This window comes from Narcine bancroftii, chromosome 4, assembly GCF_036971445.1.
Source record: "Narcine bancroftii isolate sNarBan1 chromosome 4, sNarBan1.hap1, whole genome shotgun sequence".
NCBI lineage: Eukaryota > Metazoa > Chordata > Chondrichthyes > Torpediniformes > Narcinidae > Narcine > Narcine bancroftii.
Genome location: NC_091472.1, coordinates 316,538,408 through 316,553,911, shown reverse-complemented (window position 1 = coordinate 316,553,911; position 15,504 = coordinate 316,538,408). Strand labels below are relative to the sequence as shown.

General features: G+C 44.9%; 1 protein-coding gene across 1 annotated transcript in view; it reads left to right on the top strand.

The window, feature by feature from the left end:
- map3k2 (mitogen-activated protein kinase kinase kinase 2) overlaps nucleotides 1-15,504 on the top strand; it is a 90,676-nt gene that overhangs the window by 37,796 nt on the left and 37,376 nt on the right. The window contains exons 7-11 of the mRNA XM_069936031.1: nucleotides 4,927-5,057; nucleotides 5,454-5,533; nucleotides 7,653-7,720; nucleotides 11,401-11,493; nucleotides 14,746-14,952. Coding sequence (XP_069792132.1) covers nucleotides 4,927-5,057; nucleotides 5,454-5,533; nucleotides 7,653-7,720; nucleotides 11,401-11,493; nucleotides 14,746-14,952 — 579 coding nt within the window. The remainder of the gene's footprint in view (nucleotides 1-4,926; nucleotides 5,058-5,453; nucleotides 5,534-7,652; nucleotides 7,721-11,400; nucleotides 11,494-14,745; nucleotides 14,953-15,504) is intronic.

Here is a 15,504-nt window from a genome sequence, read left to right as displayed (position 1 = left end):
GGTTCATTGAATATATTCAAGAGTGAATTAGATATATTTCTTCAGTATAAGGGAATTAGGGGTTGCGGAGAGAAGGCGGGGACGGGGTACTGAACTTTAAGATCAGCCATGATCTCGTTGAATGGCGGAGCAGGCTCGAAGAGCCGAATGACCTACTCCTGCTCCTATCTTCTATGTTTCTATCCCAGCAATTTCTGGTTTTATCAGTAGTGCGTAAAGTATTGGGAGGTGTTCTGAGAGATCAGTTTTACAAGTATTTGGACAGCTGTGCGCGGATTAAAGACAGTCAGCAGGGCTTTGTGTGTGGTAGGTCATGTTTAACTAATCTTATAGAGTTTTCAAGGAGGTTACCAAGAAAGTAGATGAAGGAAAGGCTGTGGATGTTGTCTACATAGACTTTAAGGCCTTTAACAAGTTTCCACATGGGGGGTTAATTCAGAAAGTTCAAATACTAGGTAACTATGGTGAGGTTATAAAATGGATTAAAAATTGGCTGAATGGGATAAATCAGAGAGTGGTGGTGGATGGTTGCCTCTCAAACTAGAGGCCTGTGATTACTGTGTGCCTCAGAGATCCGTGTTGGAACCATTGCTGTTTGTCATTTATATCAATGATCTGAATGATAATGTGGGAAACTGGATCAGCAAGTTTGCAGATGACACTAAGATTGGAGAAGTTGTGGACAGTGAGGAAGGTTTTCAAAGCTTGCAGAGGGATCTGGACCAACTGGAAAAATGGGCTGAAAAATGGCCGATGGAATTTAATGCAGACAAGTGTGAGGAGTTGCATTTTGGAAGGACAAACCAAGAAAGGGCGTACACGATGAATGGTCGGGCACTGAGGAGGAACAAAGGGATCTGGAAATACAGATACATAATTCCTTGAACATGGTGAATGGCGGAGCAGGCTCGATGGGCCATTTTTGGCCTACTCCTGTTCCTACTTCCTATGTTCCTAACACTTTCTTAACATCCTAATTCTACCACCACTACCTCTCGAGTTTAAATATTTTACGAGGTGTTTCGCTGTTCAGAGTAACTGTTTAGATTATGGACTTGGCTCAAAGTTTATGACCCCCTTCATTGCAAAACAGTCAAGTTCCTTAATTCTACTGATTGCATAAAAATATTTGTGTCATGAGGTGAAAGGAAAACAAGGCTTTACTTCAATGTAGTATGGCCTGAGGGTGGGGCCGTAGGATCTTCGTGGAGAATGGCTGCTTTGGAGGGATACGAACAAATGCAGGAAAATGGAACTCACTTAGGTAAACAATGTGGCTCTCATGGCCCAGATGAGCTGAAGGGCCTGTTCCTGTGCTGAATCACTGACTCAAAATATAAAACATCATATTTCTTTCCATTGAACCCCTTCCAGCCCAGATTTGACCCTTCCAACGATGGCCTCCCTGTCGAACCCCTTCCAGCCCAGGTCTGACCCTTCCACTGACATCCTTCCCATTGAAATCCTTCCAGCCCAGGTCTGACCCTTTCACTAACATCCTTCCCATCAAACCCCTTCCAGCCCAGGTCTGACCCTTCCACCAACATTCTCCCCATCTTACCCCTTCCAACCCAGGTCTGACCTTTCCACCAACATCCTTCCCATCGAACTACTTCCAGGCCAGATCTGACCCTTCCACCGACATCCTCCCCATCAAACCCCTTCCAGCCTAGGTCTGACCCTTCCACCGATGTCCTCCTCAACCTCTTGCGCTCAATAACTCAATCTCAGATTATATTTTCTCTTCACATCGAAACGTGATATATCTGGGAGGAACAAGAAGGTCCCAGAGAGGGTGCTGAAACATTTAGTGGAATGATTGTGGCAGTGGAGGACATCAGCGATTATTGCAGTGGAGGAAGTTGGCATTGCACCGCATGGAATAAAGAATGAGATTTAGAGCAATGGTTCCCAACCTTTTTCTTTCCACTCACATCCCACTTTTAAGTATTCTCTATGCCATCAGTGCTGTGTGATTAGTAAGGGATTGCTTAAGACGATCTGTGAGTGGGAAGAAAAAGTTTGAAAACAACTGTTTTAATCATCCTTAATTGACTCGTTATGTGCGCGGTTTCATAACTCCAAAAGAAATGGCCCAATGACAATTTTTCTCAAGTAAAATATTTTCAGTAATTGAGTCTAGAGCAGTGATTCTCAACCTTCCCTTCCCAATCACATCTCAAAGAGCACTGATGGCCTAGAGATCACTTAAAGTGGGATGTGAGTGGAAAGAAAAAGGTTAAGAACCACTGATTAGAGCTAGGGTACAAAATTACAATGGTTTAGTGAGAAAAGAGGTCTCGGAGCCACAAGACTCGCACTACCAGGTTCAGGAACAGCTGCTGCCTCTCCACCATCAGGTTCTTCAACGATAAACTCAATCAGAGACTCATTTAAGAACTCTTAAAGCACTTTATTGATTTTTTTTTTCTCTCTCTCTCTCTCTTTCTGTTGCACAGTCAGTTGTTTATGTGTTTATTTGGTTTAATGTGTATTTTTTTGGGACTACCAAAAAGTGGTAATTTTGCCTGGCCCACAGGAAAAAGAATCTGATGTGATGTCATGTATCTACTCTGACAATAAACTGAAAATAAAGGAAGGAGGGTGTTCCCATCTGTTTAAGGACCAGAGGGTGTAAAGTTTTTCACAAAAACTATAAGGAAGGCCTGAAGAAAAGCCCATGTTGTTTCAATGTTCTGTTACCCATCCCTACCCCCACTTCTGCCTGTTTCTGTACTTGTTTAGGTATTGATTCTAGCATGTGGACATCAATGGCAAGACTAGTATAATTGCCCATCCTCCACTGTTCTTGAGGATAAAGGGGGGGGGGGCACGGGGGTGATGAATCACCTTCCTGGAATGTTGAAGACCCTCTGATAAGGGGTTTCAACCCAGTAACAATGAATGACGCTGATGTTTGTCCAAGTCAGGAAGATGTGTGGCCTGGAGCAGAACCTGTAGTGCTCCTGCACTTCTACTCTGCGGTTGAGGTTGCAGGTTTGAGAGGTGCTGTCAGAGTGGCCAGGGCGAGTAAATGCAGAGTGTGGACCAGTCATACTTAACCTTTTTTATCTATGATCACCCACCACCCAGGACTCTACTCAAAGTTTATGAGCCCCTTCCCTGTGAAGCAGTCAAGTTTTTGTTTCTTCTGTATTTCTCTCCTCCCAACTACAGAAAACACATAAAAAATATTAATGTTACGTGAGTTGAAGAGAAAACAAGGCTTTTACTAAAATGTGCTGTGGCCTTCAGGGGAGCCATAGGGTCCACTTTGAGAATGGCTGGTGCCTTCTACACTGTGTCCTGGTGCTGGTGATATCAGATGTGTCAAGTAAAAACTGAAATGCTGGAGGAACTTAGCAGATCACGCTGCGTTCATGGAAGGTAAAATATATAACTGAGGTTTCGAGCCTGAGGCCTTCCTCAAGTTACTTCACATGCCCTCCATCACTTCAGACTTTTGTCTGGCCGAAGCCCAAACAACAATTAACTCTCTGATATCTCCTCATACTTACCCCGTCAACAGGTCCCCACCAAAACTCATCAAACCACTGTACCACACACCATCTCTGAACTCCTCACTTCCGGTCATCTCCAGAGCACGGCCTCTAACCTCATTGTTTCCCAACCCTGCATTACTCGGTTCTACCTCCTACCCAAGATCCACAAACCCAATTGTCCCAGTAGACCTATTGTTTCTGCGTGCTCCTGCCCCACCAAACTGGTACCCGCTTACCTCGACTCCATTTTGTTCCCCCCTGGTGCAGTCCCTCTCCACCTACATCCGCGATACTTCATCTGCCCTCCATCACTTCTGACCATTAATGGGGCTGCATAATTCCTTGAAGGTGGCGTCACAAGAGGATAGGGTTGTAAAGAGATCGTTTGGCTTATTGGCCGTCATAAATCAAAGTATTGAGTACAGGAGTTGGGATTTTATGGTAAAGTATATAAGACATTGGTGAGGGCACATTTGGAGTATTGTGTGCAATACAACAGGAAAGATATCAATAAGATTGAAAGAATGCAGAGAAGATTTACTAGGATGTTGCTTGGACTTCAGGGAGTGAGTTACAGGGAAAGGTTAAACAGGTTAGGACTTTATTCCCTGGAGTGCAGAAGAATGAGGGGAGATTTGATGGAGGTATTTAAAATGATGAGGGGGACAGACAAAATAAATGTAGGTCAGCTTTTTCCACTGAGGGTCGGTGAGATACAAACCAGAGGACATGGGTAAAGGCGAAAGAATTATAAACAAACTGTAAATACAGAAAAAAAAATTCAGTTATAAATAAAGTGGACAAGTCAGAGTTCTTAAATAAGTCCCTGGTTGAGTTTGTTGTTGAGGAGGCTGATGGTGAGGGGGGGAGGGTGGGAGGGAGCAGCTATTCCTGAACCTGGTGGGTGCGAGTCTTGTGGCACCCATACTTCTTTCCTGATGGCAACAGCGAAAACAGAGCGTGTGCTGGCTGGTGTGGGTCCTTGATGATCGCTGCTGCTCTCCGACGGCAGTGTTCCCTGTAGATGTTCTCGATGGTGGGGAGGGTTTTGCCTGCGATGTCCTGGGCTGTGTCCACTACCTTTTACAGGGCTTTACGTTCAGGGATATTGATGTCCCCATACCCGACAGAGACGCAGGCGGTCAACACATTTTCCATACGAATCCTATGCAAACTCCTGAGGAAGGAGAAACTCTGATGTGCTTTATTCACGATGTTATTAATGTGTTTGGTTCAGAAAAGATCCTCCGAGATGGTGCCTCCCAAGAATTTAAATTTGCTCACCCCCTTCACCTCTGATCCCCCAAGGATCACTTGATTGTACACCTCTGGTTTTCCCTTGCTAAAATCTAGTTCGTCAGCGGGAACTGTCAGAATGTTAGTTTGACTGGTGTTTTGATATTCCTGACTGTGTCATCTATAGCATCACAGACGTCAGACCGGAGCTCCCCACCACCTGGCTACATTCCGGACGGACAGCAGCAAGTCGCTCGAAATGGGTCCTACACCAGCATCAACAGTGAGGGTGAATTCATCCCAGAGAGCATGGACCAAGTAAGCAAGCTTCTCTACCCGCCCTGGCACCAGGTGCTGCTGGCATTCCGCTCGCTGCCAGTGGATTATCTCACCGTGGGGTGGATCAAGCGGCTCACCATGGGGCGGGGGCGTGGAGCTCACCATAGGACTATGGCTCTCCATGGGGTGGGGTGAGGGGCAGGGTAACCGCAGAGCAAGTGTGTGTGAGCAAGAGAGAGTCTTAGTTGTATAGCGTGGAAGCAAGCCCTTCAGCCCAACCCTTCTGCTCTCCATATACAGTTGAACAGTAATCCTGCCCTTACCTATTTTATTTTCTCCACATTTCCATCAACTCCCCTTCCCCCCCACCCTTACCAGATCCTCCCAGTGTTCAAACAGAAATTTCCTATCTAATCTATGACTATTTCTTGGCAGATGCTGGACCCTCTATCGATGAGCAGCCCAGAAAACTCTGCATCTGGGAGCTGCCCCTCCCTCGACAGTCCCCTTGACAGGTAATCCAGATTTTCGCTTGCTCCAGTTCCCCTCTCCCCCATCCTGCCCTGCGCTTGCTGATCCGCATTGGATCCTGCTTCGCCAACACCTGCTCATTACTCAGGTCAAATTTCTATGCCTCCTCATCCCTCCCTACATCTGTAATCCCCTCCAATCCTTCCGCTGCCCATTTCCAACTGCACCGCTAAGGGTGAAGCCTTTGGTTCACAAGGACCCAATACAGAACATAGAACATCACAGCATAGTACAGGACCTTCGACCCAGGATCTTGTGCTGATTTACGTAAACCTATTCCACAGCAACCTAATGTCTTCCTACCTCACACCCTCAGACACCATTTTTCTTACATCTGTGTCCCCATTGTACCAGCCTCCACCACCACTCCTGGCGACGCATTCCAGGCACCCACAACTCTGTGTAAAAATAAACTTACCTCTAATTTATCTTCTGAACGTTTCTCACCAAAATTTCTGGCAATGTTGCCAGCAAAAGAAGGAGTAATTATTCCCAAAGTGAGGCACCTCTTCAGATGGACAGAAGGACAGGTGGTCACCAACAGTGGTTCAAGTTCGTTGTCATCTGACTATACATATACCACTAGGCAACTCAGCATTTCTCTGGACCACGGGGCACACACACACACACACACAATACATTTCTCACAGCACACAATAATGGCATAGAAATATAATATAAAATAAATGTCTTAATATTATAGAAAAATTTACCCCTTTCATTAATAAAAACCCAAGGTTACAGGATGCTGTTTATCAATCTCACAGCTTGTGGGAAGAAATTGTTTCCTACTTTGGTAGTCCTGACTTTGATGCTCCTGTACCTCCCACTTGATGGAAGTGGGTGAAAGATTTTATATTTTTTAGAATTTTATTTACAGTAAAGTAGAAGCTGATTGCAGCCATTTAAACCCATGCTGCCCAATTACACCCAAATTAACCTGCAATCACTGTACTTTCTTGAGGGTTGGAGGAAACCAGAGCATCCTTGGAAAACCCACACAGACATGGGGAGAACGTGCAAACTCCTCAAGGACAGCACTGGATTAAAACCCAGGACACTGGGACTGTAACAGCGTTGTGCCAACCGTGGTGCTCATCATGTCACCCATACTGTGTGACGGATAGTGGAGTTCCTCAATAATGTTTTGACCCCATACCTAAGCAACACTCCCAGTGCATCAATAGGGGGGAGGGAGACCCGCAGTGACTGGCCGTGTTAATGATGCTCTGTATTGACTTCCAGTCTGATGCTTTGCAGCTACCGTCCCACACAGTGATGCAGCCAGACAGGACACTCTTAATGGTGTTCCTCTAAAACTTTGTAGCTATGAAGCACCTTTTAATATTGTGATGTGATTCAGGACATTTCACACCAGTGTCACTACATGAACCTTGATGTAGAACCACATATTGAGAGAGAAAGAGAGGACTAAATGTTTGGTCAATGTAGAGAGATTTAAGAGGCATTTTCAAGAAAGGAAGTGATGAAGGGGGGCAGACTGTGCGATTTAAGGAGGGAAATCCAGAACTAACTACCTTGGCTGAATGCAAAAGGAGACTTGCAACTTTACGAGGTCTTGATTGAGTGTCCAGAGAAGTTGTTTCCGGTTGCAGGAGGGACAGTGGCCCAGCAACGGCATTGGAATCTGGCCAAGTAGCCAAAAGGTCTTGGGAACATTTCCTCACCGGGTGAGCTGCTGTGATCTAGGACCTGCAAGGTGGTGGAAGCAGATTCCAAAAAGGAAATTCTTGGGGCAGAGAACAGGATAGTTGGACTAATTGGATAGACTATTTAGTTCTGGCACAGGTACAGTGGGGTGAATGATTTCCTGGACAGTGATATCCTACAGTAGTGACATGAAAGTTGTGGGGCCAGGAAAGTTGGGGGAGTTGTGATGCTTTTAAAAACCTTTGCTTGTTTGTTTGACGTCTCCCTGCTACCGTGATCCTCAGAAGGTCCTGAAGTATTTTCAAGTCCCCTCTTCAAGTTTCAGAAAGATCAGACAGCAGGTTTGAGATCATTGAATTAAAACTCCATTTTGTATCCGTTACATTGAAAGGGGACAGGGTGGGCATCCTAACACTTTTCTTTTCTTCACAGTGATAGTTATCCCAAGGCTCGGATGCCGAGGGCACAGAGTTATCCAGATAATCATCAGGATTATTCAGGTGAGCTTTGAGACGTCCTTGTTCTGCTCTGCGATGTACGAGTCTGGTTCTGGGCTAATCTGGGATGTTGTAGAAAGAGAAATGATGGAGAGATTTGGAGGTAAAGATATATTACCAACAATTCAGGTCTGAGCCCTTCAAGGTATGACCAAAGGGAGGAGTAGAAATTCTTCAGGGTAGAGACTTCACAGTGGAGCAACTGAATGGAGTGAAACGCAATGAGACGATGCAATTGTAGTAAAAACACAGAAATGCTGGAGGACTCAGCTGGACTCGGACTGTCCGTGGGAAGTAAAGATATATATTACTGACATTTCAGGCCTGAGCCCTTCCTCAAGTTTTTATTCATACCAATTTCCGTTAAAGCTCCCTCTCCCATCCTCTTCCCCTGACTCCTTTCCTCTAGCTTTATGTGTTTTACTCTCTCTCTCTCTCCCCCCTCTCTTCCCCTCTGTTTCCTTTCACAGAGCCAAAATCAGTTCTCGCCTTTCCTCTTCTCATAACCAGTTAACACCTTTTGTCTGTTGGTCTTGACTCTTTCCTCCTCCCATTCTTCCCCCTGGCTTAAGTTCAATTGCCTGTCTTTTTTTAAATTTATACCTTGAAGAAGGGCTCAGGCTTGAAATGTCAGTAATAAATCTTTACCCCCTATGGACGCTGCAAGACCGAGATTTTACCACAATCACAGCATTTGCAGATCTTTGTGTTTCTCTCTGAGCTGGAATGTTGTACATTTGTCCACGTTCAACAAAATACTATGGGAGTTGGAAATAAGAGGAACAAAACAGAAAATGGTAGATATGAGATCGTGTGAATGTTAATGTTTTTCCAAAAATAAACTATGTTCACAAAATAATTTTTTACAAAAGAAAACTGAAGTCTTATCACATCCTTAGCTTTTTAAATTTGTTTTAGAACGGTGCAGTGTTAGCGCATTGTTAGTATCAAATTCGTACAGTCCAACTCTGTACATGGTCACATTAATTCTCTAATGAGTAAGTAGCGCCATTACCACCACTGTGGCCCTTTGATGTTTCTCCTCCCTCTGTTATTTGAGGGGTTTCCCTTCTGGTCTCAGCCCCTCAATGCCCAGTAGCAGAAGGACTCATTCCCCACAGCATCCTTATGTTGGCTGCGCCAAGCGTCATTGCATCCCTCAGCAGATACTTCTTCAGCTTTGAAACCTCGCGTGATAGTTCATTGTCATATACACGTATAAAGTACATTTGCAGCAAAATTCTTCATTGCTGCAGCCAAGATACACCAACGACACATAATTGAACAATACAGCACAGAAAAACAGGCCCTTCAGCCCTTCTAGTTCTATGCCGAACAATTATTATGCCCAGACCCACAGACCTGCACCCATTCCATATCCCTACATACCTCTCCCATTCATGTACCTGTCCAAAGTTTTCTGAAATGTTAAAATTGAACCTGCATTCACCACTTCAAATGACAGCTCATTATACACCCCCACCACTCTCTGTGTGACAAAGTTCCCCGTCATATTCCCCCAAACTTTTCCCCTTTCACCCTTAACCGTGGTCCTCTGTTCGTATCTAACCTACCCTCAGTGGAAAAACCCTGTCTACATTTGTTCTGTCTCTCCCCCTCATAATCTCAAATATTTCGATCAAATCTCCCCTCATTCTTCTACGCTACGTGGAATAAAGTCCTAACCTGTTTAACCTTTCCCTGTAACTCAGTTCCCTGAAGTCCGGGCAACATCCCAGTAAATCTTCTCTGCACTCTTTCAATCTTATTGATACCCTTCCTGTAGTTGGGTGACTAAAACTGCACACAATATTCCAAATTTGGCCTCACCAATGTCTTATACAGTTTTACCATAACATTCCAGCTCCTGTACTCAATACTTTGATTTATGACGGCCAATATTGCCAAAGCTCTCTTTGCAACCCTGTCCACCTGTGATGTCACTTTCAGGGAACTATTTATCTGTATTCCCAGACCCTTCTGTTCCACCACACTCCCCAGTGCCCGACCATTCACCGTGTATGTCCTACCTTGGTTTGTCCTTCCGAAATAGAATATCACGATGACATTTTGTCTCTGTCCGCAACTCCCTGACCTGCTGAGTATTTCCATCTTTTTCTCTCTTTATTGTAAACATTCATGTGAATTTTAGCCCCAGCAGGGCAGCGTTGCAGTGAAACATGGACGTGTATAAAATTAAGAAAGGGACAAGGAGACAAAATGTAGAATACTGGCTGATTTGAACATTAATGCTGGTCAATTTGTAAACCGATCCATAAGAGAACAAAAAATTTGGAATATTTTTGCGTCTCCTTTCCTCCAGTTCTTCACCCCCTCCCTTTCCATTCATAGAGCTACTCCCCTCCCCAATCACTTCTCAGTTTTTATCTCGTGCCCGCCCACCCATATCCACCCATAACCTCTTGCCTGTGGCTCTGTGCTCGTGCTCCTCCCCCACCATTTGATTCAGACGCCTGCCTGCTTTTTGCTCACACCTTGATGAAGGGCTCAGGTCTGAAACATTGCATATGAGCCTTTATCTTTGCTATATAAAGAATGCTGTGTGACTTGCTGAGTTTCTCCAGCATTTTTGTGTCAACTACAATCACACTGCCTGCAGATTTTCTCGTTTAACTGGAGGTCAGGCGAAGGGTAGGACATAAGCAGTTAGTTTCTTCTCTTCAGTAATTGATGTGTCGGGTTCTCAAGTCAGTTCAAGGCCTCCTCCGGATGTTCCCGTTTAGACCATAAGACATAGGAGCAGAAATAGGCCATTCTGCCCATCGAGTCTGCCCTGCCATTTAATCGTGAGCTGATCTATTTTCCCTCTCAGCCCCACTGCCAAGTCTTTGATGCCCTGACTAATCAAGAACTTCTCAATCTCTGCCTTAAATACACCCAATGGCCTGGTCTCAACCTGACCTGTGGTAACAAATTCCACAGATTTAATACTCTCTGGATGAAGAAATTCCTCTGCATCTCTGTTCTAAGTGGCAACCCTTCAATTCTGAAGTTGTTCCCTCTTGTCCTAGACTCTCCCACCGTGGGGAACAACCTTTCTATATCTACTCTGTCCACGCCTTTCAATATTCAAAATATTTCAATGCGATCTTGCCTCATTCTCCTAATTTCCCACAAGTACAGGCTAAGAGCTGTCAAATGCTCCTCGTAGATAACCCTTTCTTCCCGGAATCATCCTTGTGAACCTCCTCTGAACCCTCTCCAACGTCAGCACATCCTTTCATAAACAAGAAGCCCAAAACTGCTCACAATCATCCATGTGGGGTCTCCCCATGGCCTTTTAAAAAAAAAAATTAGACATCTAACACAGTGACAGGCCATTTCGGCCCACGAATCTGTGCCACCCAATTAACTTACTCCCCCTGTCCATTTCAAACAGTGGGAGGAAACTGGAGCCCCTGAGGAAAACCCATGCAGACACAGGGAGAACGTACAAACTCCTTTCAGACAGCATGGGATTCGAACCCGGGTCCATTCGCTGGCGCTGTAAAGACGTTGCACTAACCGTTACGCCAACCGTGCTGCCCTAAGCATGCGAGTAAGATAAACTATGAAGAATGAAATGCATGTGCCTTAAAGAGGCTTCTGTTCAGTGTGATCTTGAGCTGGTGTGACCTATTGTATCCGTTTTAAATCAAATCAACACTTTTTCCATCTTACAGATTGTGATATTCCAGTCTTTGATAAAATCGGGAAGGGTGGGACTTACCCACGAAGATATCACATCTCGTACCACCACCATGACTACAATGACGGTTAGTTCTGTCCAAACCCAGCCCTGAGGAGGTGCCAAGTGCTTAACCCTTCGTTCCCCAGCAGCGAATTTGGGGACACGTTCAACCCCTCACTTTTCAGATAGTCCGATACCATGGCAGGTGGATAAATTATGTGTTCACCCAGTTCAGCAATGGATTTCTGGAAGATTCTTTCAAAATTCCTGTATAGTCATGCAATAGTACAGAACAAAATAGTGCAAGATATTGCCTTCTGCCTGCCGAAAGGCACTCAAGATCTACAGCAGAATTGTTTCTGTCCTGGGTTTGAACTCAGAGAAGTGTAAAGAAAGGCATTTTTGGAAGTTGAACCAGGACAGGAGTGATCCTGTAAACCTGCCTTTCTCATTGGGGGCCATGCCCCCCCCCCCTCTTTCATGGAGGCCACAACACATTTAAGGGGGGCCATGGACTGAAATCATAAAACATTCTTGATTTTTTTTATGTAGTCAGTAGGAGAGAAGTACGGAAGAAATCAACTAAACTTGACTGCTTCACAGGGAAGGGAGCTCATAAACTGTGAGCAGAGACCTTGAGAGGGGGGCATAATCCAAAAAAATATTAGAATCACTGCACTAAATGAGATAAACCCTTGGGCCATCTGTAGAATGGAAAGCACTCAGGGTATGTACAGAGTTGTCTGGAAACAGTGATACAGGTCGACAGGTGGTAGTGGAAAGCACAGAATTGTACAGCATGGAAACCGGCACTTTGGACCAACTCCATACTGTCCAAGACTACCTGAGCTCATTCTACTTCCCTGTGTTTGGCCCATATCTCTTCAAACATTCAAATATTCCTGTCTAAATATCTTTTAAAGGTAGTAATTGTCCTGCCTTGACCAATCCCTCTGGCAGCTCAATCTCTAGGCAGTAAAACCTCTGATATCCGGCACCTACAGGGATTGGTGGATGCCGGTTAAGTGCATTTTCCGGTTGTTTGAGACTGACTCTTACAGTACCTAACTAATACACCTGCATTAAGAATAAACAGTTTAAAAGATAAAAATACTACATTACTTCCACTGAACAAACTTCACTTGCATGAATATATAAACCTTAAAGCATTTTACATTATTTTCAGTTACAATCTTTGAAAACATTTAACCATCGCTTCATCTGCAGGTTACTCCCCCTCCCCGGAGCCACCCAAAAGACAAACAATAACATTATAGATAATTTACACCATCCCCCCCTCCCCAAAGTTTATACATAAAGCCTCTGCCCAGGGCAACTCTTACAAAGCAGGGATAAGGAGACACTTTCAGAGAGTCGCCCCAACGGCGAACGGCATCAATCAGCTCTTCATCCCGGGCGACACCATCGCTGTTTCACACAACTGCTACGAGCAAAACATGACCAAGGCCCCCTGCTGGTTGAATATTTGTTTATTTAGACATACAGCATGGTAACAGGTCAACTCAGCGCACAAGCCTGTGCCATTTGCTCCCATCTTCGCCAAAGGTTTAGTGTTACTACAGAGAACATTTACAATTTTAAATTAATGTATTTTTTTTACCTATTATTTTATTCTTATTTATTTATTTTCCTTGCCTTTTTTTACTGGTTGCTTAAGGCTGCCGGTTGCTTGAATTCAGGATATCAGGGGTTTTACTGTAATGTCACCCTTTGGAAAAAAGTTGCCTCTCAGCTGCCTTTAAATCTTTCCCCCAAACCTGAAATCTGTGCCCTCTACCCTGACACAAGGACTTACTGATGCCCCTCAGGATTTGATAAGCTTCCACATAGTCACCCATCAATCTCCATCACTCCAGGGAAAGTAATCCCAGCCTGTGCAGTCTATCCTTGTAGCTGATATTTATCAGTCCTGGAAACATCTTTGTGAATCTTTCCTGCACTTCTGGTTGGCACAGTTAGTACAATGCTGTTATAGAACCAGCGATCGGGACCGGAGTTTGAATCCCACACTCTCTGTCAGGAGTGTGTATGTTCTCCCTGTGTCTGTGTGGATTTTCCCTGGGACTCTGGATTCCTCCCACACTTCAAAACGTACCAGTGGTTGTAGGTCACTTGGATGTAATTGGGTGGCACGGGCTAGTGGGCCAAAAAGGCCTGTTACCATGCTGTCCATCTAAGTTAAAACTAAATTAAAATTAAAAATTAAACCCATCCTTCCTCTAGTATGGCAATTAGAACTGCGCACACCATTCTAGGTGTGGTCTCACAGCTGTAACAAGATGACCAAACTCTTGTTCTCACTGCCCCAGCCCACGAAGGCAAGCAGGCAACATGCTGAAAAGAATACAGAAAGAAATTCCATGACATAGGGGCAGAAATAGGCCATTCAGCCCATCAATTCAGCCCCACCATTCAATCATGAGCTGATCTATTTCCACACTCAGGCCCTCTGCCCGGCTTTCTCACCATAACCTTTGATGCCTGGGCTAATCAAGAACCTATCAATCTCAGCCTCCACAACCATCTATGGCAACGTAGTTCATAGATTTACCACCCTCTGACTGAAGAAATTCCTTCACACATCTGTTCAAAGTGGATGCCCTTCTATCCTGAAGTTGATGTAGACTTCAAACCTTTCTTATCACCAGGATTATTCTGGGACTGGAGTGCTTGAGTTCCAAGGATAAACTGGGATTTTTGTCTCTGGAGCAGTGATCTTATGGAGGTTTATAAACTCATGAAGGGTATGGACAGTATCTTCCCCAGGATGGGGAGGGTCCTTGATTCCAAATGTTGCTTGACCCGCTGAGATCTTCCAACAGTTTTTGTAGCTCAGGGCCAGCATAGATGTGTTTGGCCAAAGGGCCTGTTTTTATGACTGCACCTCCCAACTCTATTGCTGCATCAACAGCCGCCTTCTCGCAATCCCTCATCTTTCCGGCTTTACTGCCGATGCATCATGTAGCTCAGGTTTAGTATCTGACTGTACATGTAAACCCAACAACTGTTTCTCCATTCAGACAGCGCGGGATTTGAACCCTGGTCCAGATCGCTGGCGTTGTAACAGTGTTGCACTAACCGCTACGCTAACCGGGCCACCTTATATTATCAGATATGCATATGTATAACGTACAATAAACCATGCATAAACATTTGGGAATAATTTAGTTGTTTCATTTATAAGAGACCTAAGGTTAACAGAATTCCATTAATTTCACAGCCTATGGGACGAAGCTATTTCCTGTCCTGATTTTGATGCTTCTGTACCTCCTTCCTGATGGCAGTAGCTCATAGTGTTTTCCTCTTCTTGTTGCAGGTCGTAAAACATTCCCCAGGGCACGGAGGACTCATGGAAACACATTCCGCTCCCCCGTAAATTTCAGCCCCACCGACCTCTCACTGAGCACCAGCAGTGGGAGCAGCGTCTTTACCCTGGAATACGAGGACTGCAGGATGAGAAGAAGGGGGAGTGACATCGACAACCCGACGCTGTCGGTCATGGACATCAGCCCCCCCAGCCGCTGTAAGGTCACGTGGATTGGGTGGGAGCAGGGTACCCAGGGCTTTGGAGGGAGAGGTGGGGCATGATTCCACCAATACGTGCTACGCTGAGCAGGTCCAATATTCAACCTGATTTATATCCCATCCCCAATCTCAGCTCCAGTGATGACAGCTCTCTCAGGTGATCTAGGACGCAGGGGATTGCAGACAAGTTACAAAACAACCACCAGCAAGTTGAATTTAGAAGTAATATGTTGGGTATGAAGGATGTGTTGGTTATGAAGGATGTGTTGGTTATGAAGGATGTGTTGGGTATGAAGGATGTGTTGGCTATGAAGGATGTGTTGGCTATGAAGGATGTGTTGGCTATGAAGGATGTGTTGGGTATGAAGGATGTGTTGGCTATGAAGGATGTGTTGACTATGAAGGATGTGTTGGCTATGAAGGATGTGTTGGGTATGAAGGATGTGTTGGCTATGAAGGATGTGTTGGCTATGAAGGATGTGTTGACTATGAAGGATGTGTTGGCTATGAAGGATGTGTTGACTAGGAAGGATGTGTTGGCTATGAAGGA